This window comes from Oryzias latipes, chromosome 19, assembly GCF_002234675.1.
Source record: "Oryzias latipes chromosome 19, ASM223467v1".
In the NCBI taxonomy this organism is placed as follows: domain Eukaryota; kingdom Metazoa; phylum Chordata; class Actinopteri; order Beloniformes; family Adrianichthyidae; genus Oryzias; species Oryzias latipes.
In genome coordinates, this window is record NC_019877.2 from 2,387,233 (window position 1) to 2,399,550 (window position 12,318).

General features: G+C 45.0%; 1 protein-coding gene across 1 annotated transcript; it reads left to right on the top strand.

Annotated features, from left to right (window-relative positions):
- Nucleotides 1–928: 928 nt before the first annotated feature.
- Nucleotides 929–12,275, top strand: LOC105356509 (casein kinase I). Its single transcript, XM_023949648.1, has 11 exons — nt 929–1,127; nt 1,900–1,991; nt 2,083–2,193; nt 6,091–6,239; nt 8,497–8,725; nt 8,812–8,982; nt 9,060–9,208; nt 9,283–9,469; nt 9,538–9,683; nt 11,111–11,164; nt 11,525–12,275. The coding sequence occupies exons 2-10, from the start codon at nt 1,916–1,918 to the stop codon at nt 11,141–11,143; spliced, it is 1,251 nt and encodes a 416-aa protein (XP_023805416.1). The 5' UTR covers nt 929–1,127; nt 1,900–1,915; the 3' UTR covers nt 11,144–11,164; nt 11,525–12,275.
- Nucleotides 12,276–12,318: the final 43 nt, after the last annotated feature.

Here is a 12,318-nt window from a genome sequence, read left to right on the forward strand (position 1 = left end):
CTTGCCTTGCCTAAAAGCATCAGCTGAGTTCATGGAGTGTCCGGACAAATGGCGCTCCAGAGTTTGGATCTCTCCATCACCTCCAGTTTTGAAATCTGTGTGAGGAAAAACCAATCAAACCTGACCTGAGGATCCCAGAACACAAGAGGGGTTGTGGAATATCAGTACTCAGAGATGTGACAATGTAGGGTTTTCAAAATAAGAGCCTTAATGTAAACTAAATAAATGGATTCTGAGATTAACTGGGAGCAGATGCAGTTCTGCTCAAACTGGTAGCCACCAGTTTTTACTGTGAAAATTATTTGATAAAATTGTAATTAATACAGTATATTTTCATCCATTGGAAGTAGCCGAATCTGTCTTTTATTCTGAAAATCTTTGCTTTAAATAACTGGAGGGAAAGGTAAAGAAAACCTTTTGCCCTTTTTACCTGCTGTTGTAAGCAGGGGACCTTTTTTGTTGTTGTCTCGATGAATTTAAGAGCAATATAAAGGTTAGGCTGTTGCAATCAACTTTCTGGGTCTTTTATTTTGGGAGAGATGTCTCCCTTCCAAAATAAAAGACCCAGAAAGTTGGTTCCACTGCTTGGCCTCATTGTTTCAATTATATGTGGGAGAACATGAATTAGTTTGAGTCTTTTATTCTGTTGAAAGCTTTAGCACTTTTTCAAAAATGTTTTTGGTTAATTTTCAGTCATTAATGTTTGTTTGTTTGTTTGTCTGTTTTGTTTACATATTTCTCCCTCACATCCAGGAAAACTCTCGTCCAAATGAATAATCCCAGTTCGGAATTCCTGGGGAATTTGGATTCATAGCGTCCGTTTTGGCTCGGCCTCCATGTCTGTGATGTGTGGGGCGCGTGACTGCCCCCCCCCCCCCCCCCCCCCCCGAACCACCAGTGAGGCGGCTTTAAGACAATCCGGGCATCTGCGAATGACATCATCGATACTGTCAATGGGGTAAACGGAGGGAGTACAGGCTGCGAGGGGGAGGCACGCGGGAGCAAAACAAACGCACGAGCGCGGATCGGATCTTCGGCCGCTCAGGATTCGGATCCCACGTCTCGGAGGTGATGGTGATGGGCGCGTCGCTGTCCGCGGTCCTGAGTGAGGAACGGGGCGAGCACTGGTGAGGAGGGGGGGGGGGTTGTGTGTGTTTTTGTGTGTGTGTGGGGGTGGGGGGGTGGGTTTGAAGTGTCGCCTGAGCCCAGAATGGGGCAGGTGGTCTGGGGGGTGGGGTATTTTTGTGGAGGGGCGCGGCCGCTGACCTGACGCGCGCCGCCTATGCCGCCTGAGGCGCGCGCGCGCGCATAGCCCGCTGCAGCAGACGCCGCAGACGGAGCGCAGCTGCTGCAGCCTGGAGGAGATCTGGGGACGCGGCCAGAACTTCAGGAGGACGTGAACGCGGCTCCTGCTGGAACCAAAGTCTGGCAAGTCCGGGGGGAGGAGGTCACGTGACCCATCTGGATTTTGGCCCACCAGAAATGAGGAGTTTATGCAAATGAGCTGTACTCAGAATCCTTTGAAGTGCTTTGGGAAGAGGAGATGCGGATCCAGCCTCCAACCCCCCCACCTCCTGCAGCACTGAATAACTCATGTTATAAAACCCCCCTTACCCCCACCCCATACACACACACCCCTCTGTTCTTTCTCCTCTGCTCTCACCTTCTCCTCATCTTCATCAGAGCTCCTCATCCCGGAGGATGAAGGCTGTTCCCTGGCTTCATGTAGGACTCATGGAAGTGAGCTTCCTCCTCCTCCTCACCTCCAGCTCGCCGCTGCTCCTCCCGCCTCCTTCCCCTTCCTCCGTTCTCTCGTGACACAGCAGCCCTGGGAGGTTAACTGCAGCTCCGGCTCGGCGGCGTCCGTCCCGCTGACTGATCTGTGTTTGAACCCCTCAGAGAGTCTGGAGCTGCCATGGAGCTGTGCGTGGGGAACAAGTACCGCCTCGGGAGGAAGATCGGGAGCGGGTCCTTCGGGGACATCTACCTCGGTGGGATTCGTGTTGTTTTTTTTTGTTTGTTTGTTTGTTTGTTTGTTTGTTTTGGGCTCCGTCATGATCTGCCCCCCCCCCCCCCTTGCAGGGTCAAACATCGCCACAGGAGAAGAGGTGGCCATCAAACTGGAATGTGTGAAGACCAAACACCCACAGCTCCACATAGAGAGCAAGTTCTACAAGATGATGCAGGGTGGAGGTGAGGCGAGATGGGGGGGGGGACAGGGATGAAGGCGGGAAACGTCACAGATTTCAGCTGTTCAGAGGTCCCGGTCCATTTAGGCTGAGGTAGTTCAGGATTTCGGTTCTCTCCAGTCAGTGTTTTCCTTCTGTCGTGTGATATTGTTTGTTTTTTAAAACAAAACAAACAAACAAAACAACTAAAGCTTAAATCAATGTTGTTGTGGGCAACACTAAGTCAAACACTGAAAAAACAAGCCCTGTTGAAATAAGTCAAATAATCCTAAAATTTGTTTATATAAATACATATACATTTATTTTTATATTTCTATATATGATGCTTAGAATTTTAAAATAAAATCTTCAAAAAGGAAACAAAGAAAATAATTCTTGCTTTAAACCCTATAGATTCAAACCACTTTGGCACCAAAATGACCTTCGTTTAGCATCTAAACAAAACCATGAGGGGAATTACATTTGGAAAAAAAATCATTTTCAAGGAGTTAAGAAAAGAATCAGGTCACCAAGAAAGGTTTTCTCAAATTAAGATTATTTTAATCTCAAAAAACTTTCTGGATGAGATTATTTTTCTTGAAAGACAGAAAACATTTTACTTTCTTTAAAACTCACTCTGTTGAAAATGGTGTCTTTGTTGTTTTTAACGTGTTCTTGTAGCATTTTTCTCATGATCTGGGACGTCTATTAGGAAAATTAATCTTAAAATTGCATTTCTAAGTATTCTCTCATTCAAATCATTGTGAATCAGGAGCAGATGAAAAAATGCAGTTTGCAAAAGATCATATTTGTGACGTAGAAAACGAACGGCGGGCCACAAGCTTCATGCTCCGCCCCTTTCTGATTCATCCACTTGCAGACAAATAGATCAAGTAAACAAAGAGATGACGGGAAGGGGGGGCGGGGTTGCTCCGTGCCATCAGTACAGCAGCAGAGACTTCCTGTTAGCTTTTAAGATGGAAGGAGAAATCGTTTCAGTTCGTTGCCTCTTTCAGGTTCGTTTCTGCTGCACATTTATCCCCAGAAAACTGTTTGTTTGATCGAGTTTTCATGGATTTCTGTGGAGGATATGAAGCTTTAGTGTCTTCATTTCATGTTGCTGTTGTTTTGTTTAGGATCTAAAAGCTTTTTGTTGTTAGATCTTTGGTGTCGCTCCGCTTCACGTCTGCTCCTTCCTTTGGTTTCAGTCAAATCTTTATTTGGCTTTCGGCTCCTGGGGCCTCATTTATAAACGTTGCGTACGCACAAAAGAAGGCGTACGCCACTCTCTACGCAATAGTTGAGATTTATAAAAAGCAAACTTGACGGGAAAATGTGCGGTCCTCCACGCAAGCTCTGACCCAGGCGTACGCACAAAAACGGGTGAAATGAGAAACGGCGACGCCGTCGGCAGATGGAAGAAACACGTGAAAGTGAAAATGACAATACTGCCTCTCAGAAATAACATGAAGACTTCACAAAGCAAGTCTGACAATTAACAGCTACACGAACACCCGTTTGATCGATCAGCAGTGAAACAAACAAAACAATCAAACGAAAATTACAACAGAAATTCAAATGAACACTTATTTGCAGAAAGAAAAGTGAAACATGTTCTGCAATATTGGCATGTTGTGCAATTCATCCTCATAAATAATATAGTTAACAGAACGAAATAATGTACAAAACTGACATTCCCGTCAATGTGTCCGTCTGGCGGAGCAGATATAGGTGCAATCAGACAGACAGATGGATAGATAGAGAGAGATGCATTAATTGTCCACTGGGGAAATTTGTTTGCATATTAAAACATGTCTTCATAAGCTACAGAATTATGGTATTCATGCATATGCCTTTAGTTTGTTTTATTTTTGATAAAACAATGTATGGCGTATGTCTCGACCATTCAGAAAGCAACAAGAAATTACATTTGCGCTGATCAATTTCCCATTTCCACGTCGATTATTCCCGACATCTGTAGCTTGTCAGATGTAATTAAATGGAGGGAAATAAAATGCCCCATCACAATGCGTAATGACGCACAATGGCTGATCTTGTGCTCTTAGAAGATGTGGCAAATGGAAGAATTCAGAGTGAACGCATCTTTAGACAGCAAGAAGACTTGCTGGCAAACGAGGACGAGTGGCTTATGAGCCGGTTCTGACTTCCTCCAGCCGTCCCGTTGGACCTCTGCGGGCTTTTGGGCCCGACGTTACAGAGGAGCACCCGGAGGAACCACGCGTGTCACCCGGTGCATCTGGCGCTCCGGTACCCCCCCGTGGCAGAAACACTCTGGCGATGCAGCGCTAGACGTTTTTTATGCCTCGACTTTGATGTCCGACCATTTCTTCTTTATTTCGGCCACGGTCCGAGATTGTGAGGCTACAGCATTTACGGCGTCTGCCACCGTCTGCCACTCACGTGCCTTTTTGGCATTAGTAATGGCCATACTGTGCCCTCCAAACAACATTCTTCTCCTCTTTTCCACCTCGCCAATAATAACTTCTACTTCACATTGAGTGAAGTTACGTTTTTTTCATTTCCTCTCTGTGTTTACCATGGTTTCCCAATCAATGAATATTCATTTGTGGGCGTTTCACGGACTATTTATGGGCAACTATGGGCGTGTCATGAAGCCGCAAAAGCTGCGCTGCATTTAGAATTGGTTGTGATTTATTAAGGGAAAGATGCGTAGGATGTGCGTGCGCACGGTTTTATAAATCTGAATATTTCTGTGCGTACGCACGTCCTATGTTCCATCCGTACGCCACTTCTGATGCAAATCCTACGCAAAGTTTTATAAATGAGGCCCCTGGTCTTTTAGTTTTTGCGTTGTTGAGCTTCTTTTTTTTTTTTAACCTCCTTTTGATTCTCCATCTCCACTGATGGTCACCAGATAACATTTACCAGCACTTAAATAAACTGAGCCCACCTGTTTACACTTCCGCCGCCGTGCCTGCACACTAAAAGCTCCATAGTCAGGAAAAAACCAAGTTGGTTTGTTTTCACCCCAACTCCAAAGGTCACTGTTTACTGGGTTATTTAAAAATATTAAAATATCAACAAAAAAATATGTATATAAATCCATACGTAAATAACCCAAGTTTTCTAAGAATGTGGCAGTGTTTGAGGTTTTTCATGAGACGATGTGGCATGAAACAATTCGCCGTCATACAGTCTGTGGCACAGAACCAACGACCCGGTATCTAATCTATTCCACAAAAAGATTTTGAAACCAGATTGTTCATATAAAGAGGAGCTTTTGATGTTTTGTGAGTCTCTTTGGAAAACAAGCCACCTAGTGGTTACTTAGTGAACAACATCTGATTTCACTCACTTTTGTTTTCATGTGAGCTTCAATCCGGAAGTCAAAGAGTGACCGCAGCCGCTTGTTTTAAAGGTGCACTGTGGAGGAAAGTTTTAAAAACTTCTACACAAAACCAAACTTCTTCTAAAATAGTCCAGAGGGATGTTATCTGGACGAGTCTTTTGAAATCAGGAAAAAAAAACTTTGAAGAGTTTGTTTTTGTGATTGATGCAAACCAAAAGTGAAAAACTGAATTTTTTTTGGCAAACAGATTCAGCCAGGAAGTCCTGGGATTTTCCTGTGTCTGTGGTTCCTCTCGGTTTCTTTGGTCCAGTTTTGGGTTACGTTTCCTGTGAAAATTGGTTAAAAACTTGGAGAAGATCCAAACTTCCAATTTTAAGGAAGTCTGGTGCAGCTGAAATACCACCTTAAATCCTGTGAAGGGGTTCTCTGTGCTGTCCTAATGTTTTACATCGTTTTTCTTGACAATTTCGGGTAAATCCTTTGAAAGTTAGACTTTCTTGGATTCCAGAAGTTCAAGGTTTCTGTTTGTATGCATAAATGGGACTGGACTCGGTTCAATCGCTGCGTTTTTGTGCCGTCTCCTCCTGAAAGTGGGCATCCCGTTCATCAAGTGGTGCGGGGCAGAGGGCGACTACAACGTCATGGTGATGGAGCTGCTCGGTCCCAGTCTGGAGGATCTGTTCAACTTCTGCTCCCGCAAGTTCAGCCTGAAAACAGTCCTGCTGCTGGCCGACCAGATGGTGAGACGCTCCCCCCAGATTTTGAACGGCGTTGGCGTGGCGTTTCCCGTGTGGCTCGCACATTTTTTGCTGGAATATTGTGAACATTTAATGCATGAATTGTTGGCTCAAAATGATATGGCATACGATAGGACCATATTAGGAATGTGGGCGTGGTTAACGGAAAAAACCTCTGTTGCTAAGGAAATCCAGAAGTTTACTTTTGCAGATTCTTCTAAAAATGACATAAATCTGTTCGTCGCCCCCAGGCGACCATAAAGTAAAATGGTTGCTATGGAGATAAAACCAACAGAAAAGCTGCCACTTTGACAGAAAGTCTTTTTTAAGAATTTGTTGCATGCGAGTCTGACCACGGTGGCAGGGGCAGAAGGGGAGAGTAAGGGGTATGTGGCAGCTGCTCAGTCAATGAGGGTGGGGTCAAAGGGGGGCAGCGGGGATGGGGTGCATGTTTATTTGTTTTTGGAGGAGGGTAAGAAGAAGACGGTCCAGGTTTCTACGTTTGTGTGAACACGATGCTGTTAGGTTTGACCGAAGATGCTCAGTTTTTTGACAGTTTGTCGTTTGTTTTTTTTTCTGGCACGAAGACGGAGTTTCATCTTCTACTAAGCTTTTTAATCCCTTTAATGGCCTCTTTTGATCATCCTGTTGTCTCTTGGCTGCAGCCGCCATTTTTCCCCCCGACAGAGGTCGATGGCGTCTGAAAGCAGAGCTGCTGACTGCTGCGCTTCGTTTTCCAGTTTGTCTAAACTGCAGTCTGATCAGATTTAGGCATTAAAGTGTTTCTGATGGCGTCCAAGGAAGCTTCAGCGGTGATGGAGGAGCTCCAAGACGCTTCTTCAGCTCTTATTCTGAAACTTTCCTGGTTTTGTATGAGATTAAATAATGATTGATTGTACTTGTTGGTGTTTTATGTCGTCAGGACGTTAGTAAAGCCAAATTCTCTACTTTAGCTTTTTATTTAACCAATAGCCTCATTTAGTGAAAATGCTGAAGTAGGGTTGGGCGATGTCCCCTAAATTGGCAGTTGACGATGTTTGCAGTCCACCATCGGGATGGACGATGATATCGTTGGGGGGGGGCTATTGCCATTCGTCATTTTACTTTATTTATTTTATTTCCCAAATAATGACTCATCCGCGATGATCCAGTCTAAACTGAGGGAAGTGACTTTAAAAAAAAAATCAAATAAACAAAATAGAAAAGAAGTGGTCCGGTCCTGCGTTTGATCAGACCGGTGGAGCGAGCGAACGTGTCTCTAGAAGAGCAGACGGACTTAAAGTTTTGTGCTTTAGGGGAAGTAAGGATGCTTTGTTACGTGTAGGAGATTTAGGACTGTGATCTGTCCCGCAGCTCTGCATTAACGAGCAACCGGAATTTAGGACGAGCGGGTCTCCCGGTAAAACAGTGTGTGTCGGGGCAGAGCTCGGAGCGCTAGCTAGCTAAAGCAGTGTGTAAGCTTCGAAGCAGAAAGGCCGCTCAGTCCTTAGAAACCGTTCAAACATTTGTGTTTCCAGTCGTGTCCCGACAAAATAAAGGCTGATGTTATTCCCACATATTTACGTGCAGCCAAGATGCAGATTGCAGCGTTTCACGCATGGATTTATGTTCATGCTAATGTTGTTAGCCCGTGTTAGCATACTGCTAATCCTGGTTTCCGGCTCTGTTTTTCAACAGAAAAAGCACTGACCACACGGATTAAAATGATGAGCGAACAGGCGCTTCATAATAACCGTAAAATCAATAAAAGCACGTTTAGGAGATCATCTTGTATAATAATAATAAAATAACAGAGCTGACGTATCTATGTATGTAGCCGCTCGGCGGAACTAAGTTTCGCTTCCGGTTTTTTAAAACACTACTGCGCATGTGCGAATGATTTATTCCGACCAAAAGTGTGACACATGTGAATGTTTTTTATAATCTGAAAAAGTTTTTATGGGCCCATCTACACGGTTGGATTCTAATCTGACCATTGATCCCATCAAGATATTTTGCACATGTAACCGCGTTTTATGGTGTCGACTCGCAGCGTGCCGGGGGCGTGGCATCACAATGGTGTCTCTCCATCGGGATGTCAGTCACCCATCACGATGGACGATGGTATCGTCCATCGGCACAACCCTACGCTGAAGCATCAAATACATTTCACCTGAGGATGAGCTGCTGATTCAGAACTTAAAAATAAAAGCACAGTCTTTGAGTTTTCCCTGGAAACGTCTCCTTTTCTGGACTCAGATGTTCCTCCTCTGCCCTCCAGATCAGCAGGATCGAGTACATCCACTCCAAGAACTTCATCCACAGAGACGTGAAGCCCGACAACTTCCTGATGGGGCTGGGAAAGAAGGGCAACCTGGTCTACATCATCGACTTCGGCTTGGCCAAGAAATACAGAGACGCTCGAACGCACCAGCACATCCCTTACCGCGAGAACAAGAACCTCACCGGCACGGCACGCTACGCCTCCATCAACACCCACCTGGGCATTGGTAAGGGAGCCGCCCCGCCTCCGTCCTCTTTGTTCTTCTCCCCTCCCTAAAACCTCCACCTTTCCTTTCGCCCCCCGCTGTCACAGAGCAGTCCCGACGGGACGACCTGGAGTCTCTGGGTTACGTTCTGATGTACTTCAACCTGGGCTCCCTGCCCTGGCAGGGGCTGAAGGCCGCCACCAAGGGGCAGAAGTATGAGCGCATCAGCGAGAAGAAGATGTCCACCCCCATCGGGGTGCTCTGCAGAGGCTACCCCTGTGAGTAAAAACCTGCTGGGAATTCCCGGAAAAAAAAGTCTTCAGATCCGTATTTGAGCCTCTTCTGTGACTCCCAGCCGAGTTCTCCACCTACCTGAACTATTGCCGCTCGCTGCGCTTCGACGACAAACCCGACTACTCCTACCTGAGGCAGCTCTTCAGGAACCTCTTCCACCGGCAGGGCTTCTCCTACGACTACGTCTTCGACTGGAACATGCTGAAGTTTGTGGGTGTCCCGCCGCCGGTGGAAGTGCTTCGCCCCGGTCCCCCCGCAGACGTTCTCACCCGTTTTCTGCTCAGGGCGCCGGCAGGACCCCAGAGGAGGGCGATAAGGAGAGGAAGGAGGGGAAAGACGGAGAGGAGCGGGCAGGAGGAGGTCAGAGAGGAGGTCGAGCCCCGCCCACCGGTCCCACCCCCAATGCGGCCAATAGAGTCCGGAACGAGGCGGACGCAGCTCCATCCAGCACGCGGGGGGTCCAGCAGTCAGGTCAGGCGGGAGTTTGGGTGCCGCTCGAGCGCGGCGGCACTGGGTTTGACGGGTGTGTGTGTGCGCAGGAAACCGCTCGCCACAGGCAGGCCGAGCCGAGCGAGCCGAGCGTGAGAGGAAAGTGGCCATGAGGCTCCACCGCGGCGCCCCCGCCAACATCTCCTCCTCTGACCTCAACGCGCGCCTTGACCAATCACGCATCGCCGCGTCACAGGTAGAACCGCAGGTTTCGAACATTTCTGTGGTGTGTTTTGGTTTGGACGGATGAACTTCCTGTTCTGCCTGATGCTGATTCAAGCATGGATAATAAATCTGGAATCGCTAATCAGACTTTCTTTCTGATGTGATGAAGGCCAACTGTGTTTTTAAAATAAGTATTCAAAAGTTTTGTAGAAAAATGAAAGACCTACAGTGAATTGTTGTTGGATGTCCTGAAACCATCCCAGATCAATCTCCATTCAGCTCCAGTCAGTCAGAAACTATCAATTTTTTGGTTTTCTGCCCACTTTTCTGCTCAGTTTAATCGATCTTGGCCAAATATCACCAAAGAAATTAGAAAGTTGTTGAAATTTGCCAGTTTATAATCTTTGGATCCAATTAAAGTCACTTCAGAGGTAAAAATAAATAAATAAATGAACAAGGTTTTCTGAAAACTCAGAAGATTATTTAACCAAATAAAAGTTTTTAAAACAATAACTGATCAAATGTTTACATCCTACTAAAAATTAGCAGACTGGCTAGTTTGTGCATCAAGCCACCAGATGTGTATGTTGTGAACGCCACATGGATCCGGTTTGCTTTCATTCTTGTATGAGCTTCATTCAGGAAGTCACAGACTTTGGTCAAATGGGAAACAACTTTAGGGAGAAAATGTCAGATTATCACAGATTTCACCAAACGTTTATGTGACTCTGTAGAAAAATTAAAACCCTGAGCCATTCGGAGAGTTGTTGGAACCATCCATTTCTGTTCTAAAAACTGACTTTGATTGTAACTGAGACCTGGACCGAGTGAGTCTGACGTCATCCATTGAAAACGGTTCACCTCTGGCTCCAACGACGACAAGTCAATTCAGTCGACATTTACTCGCTATGCGGAGTCAGAGTTGCTATGGCAACCACCCTCGCCAATCAGGAGTGAGCTTGTTGGATGGCCACACCCCTACCACTTGAAAGCAGGCTACACGTCACGTTCTGAACATTGAACTTGGGGGGACCAACAGGCTCCACCTACTTTTATTGAGACGTCTGATTGGTCAATTTACAACTTGAACTATAGAGAATATATATTTAATAAGAATTGTTTCAAAGCCAGATGGGTCTCCTGACCAAAAGAATAACTGAGTAACTGCTGGTTATTTTTCCATAAACGTTTATGGGATTTTGGCCTCTTGGAGCCACTTCCTGTTTGGAAAGCCAGGGGGCGGGGTCACTCAGTCCAGTTCTCATTTACAGTCAATGGTCTCTAACAAGCGTAAACATATTAATTTTAAGTGTTGGATAAAATCTGTAGTTTCAACTCGATATGTGAACAAAAGTGGAAAAAATAGAGAAACGAGACTGAAATGAAGAGAAGCCCAGAGGAAAACCTCTAAATGAATGAAAAGTGACGTTTCATCTCCTCTTCTCGTCCCACCTGCAGGTCAGTGTGCCGTTTGAACATCTGGCAAAGTGAGGTTCTTCTCACTGACAGCAGGTATGGACACCTACACAAACACACACACATTTGAAACACCATCCATCTGTTTTCCTTCACAGTTTTAATGAGGCTGAAATGAAGCTTTCGCTATTTTAACAGTTTCTTTGCTGTCATTTCAATCAATTTAAAGAGAAACTTCGACATCAATAATTAGGATAAAAGAAAATAAAAGAGGTCAAAAATAGTCATATTACAAAGACTGATAATTTCTTACAATTTACTAAAGTTCTTTCAAAATAAAAGTGTCTTATTTTTACATTTGAGTGAAACTGTTTTGGTTTATCTTAAATCTTAAATCGTGGAAAATCTGATTTAAGTTTTCTGCTGTGAACCGAATGTGTTCTGGTGCTTCAACAGCTGAGGTTCACCACAGTGGTTTTGGATGACGGAAGAAGAAGAGGAGGAGGAGGATGAGAAGGAGGAAGAGGCAGCGTTATGTGCCTTCAAAACCAAAGATGGAACATCTGTCAGTGGCTCCTCTTGCAAAAAACAAAATAAAAAAGAAAGTAGAAAATACAAAGGAAAGAAAAGGGACTTCATATCAACGATTCTGTGGTTGAATTGAAATAATCTACATCTTCTGCCTCCAGTGTTATTCATTATAATAAAGTACATCAAAAAGCTGCAGCTGAAGCAGAGGAGCAGAGTGACCGGCTGAATGTGAAGATCCTCTTTTTGTCTTGTCTGTGTTCTTATCCCAAGTGTTAGTTCAACCTTCAGCTTCAGTGTAAAAGAAGGAAAACGACGAATGAAAGTGGGGAAAACAGAGAAACACCTTCAGAAAAGGCCTTTAGGGAAAGGTGTCATTTAATGTTGTTTTTTTAATGAGGTGTAAATGTGTAGATACACTTCATCAGAATATGAGGCTCTCATGTCGGATGCAGCCGGACCGTGGAACATCAAAGGCAGTGACGGACCTTTGGAGTCAGCCGAGTGCGTTCAGGTTTTCACTCTGGCAGGCAATGACACAGAGGTTCCTGTTAGGATGATGGAAATCACTGAGGCTCTGTATATTTCTCCACCAGAAGTCCACTTTATTACCATGATTTTTGTGTATATTTTCTAATTGAATAAAGATATACACATCCTACTCAGATTTATGACGCAACCATGTCTCTGATTGTGATTATTTGAACTAAAAATGTTCAACA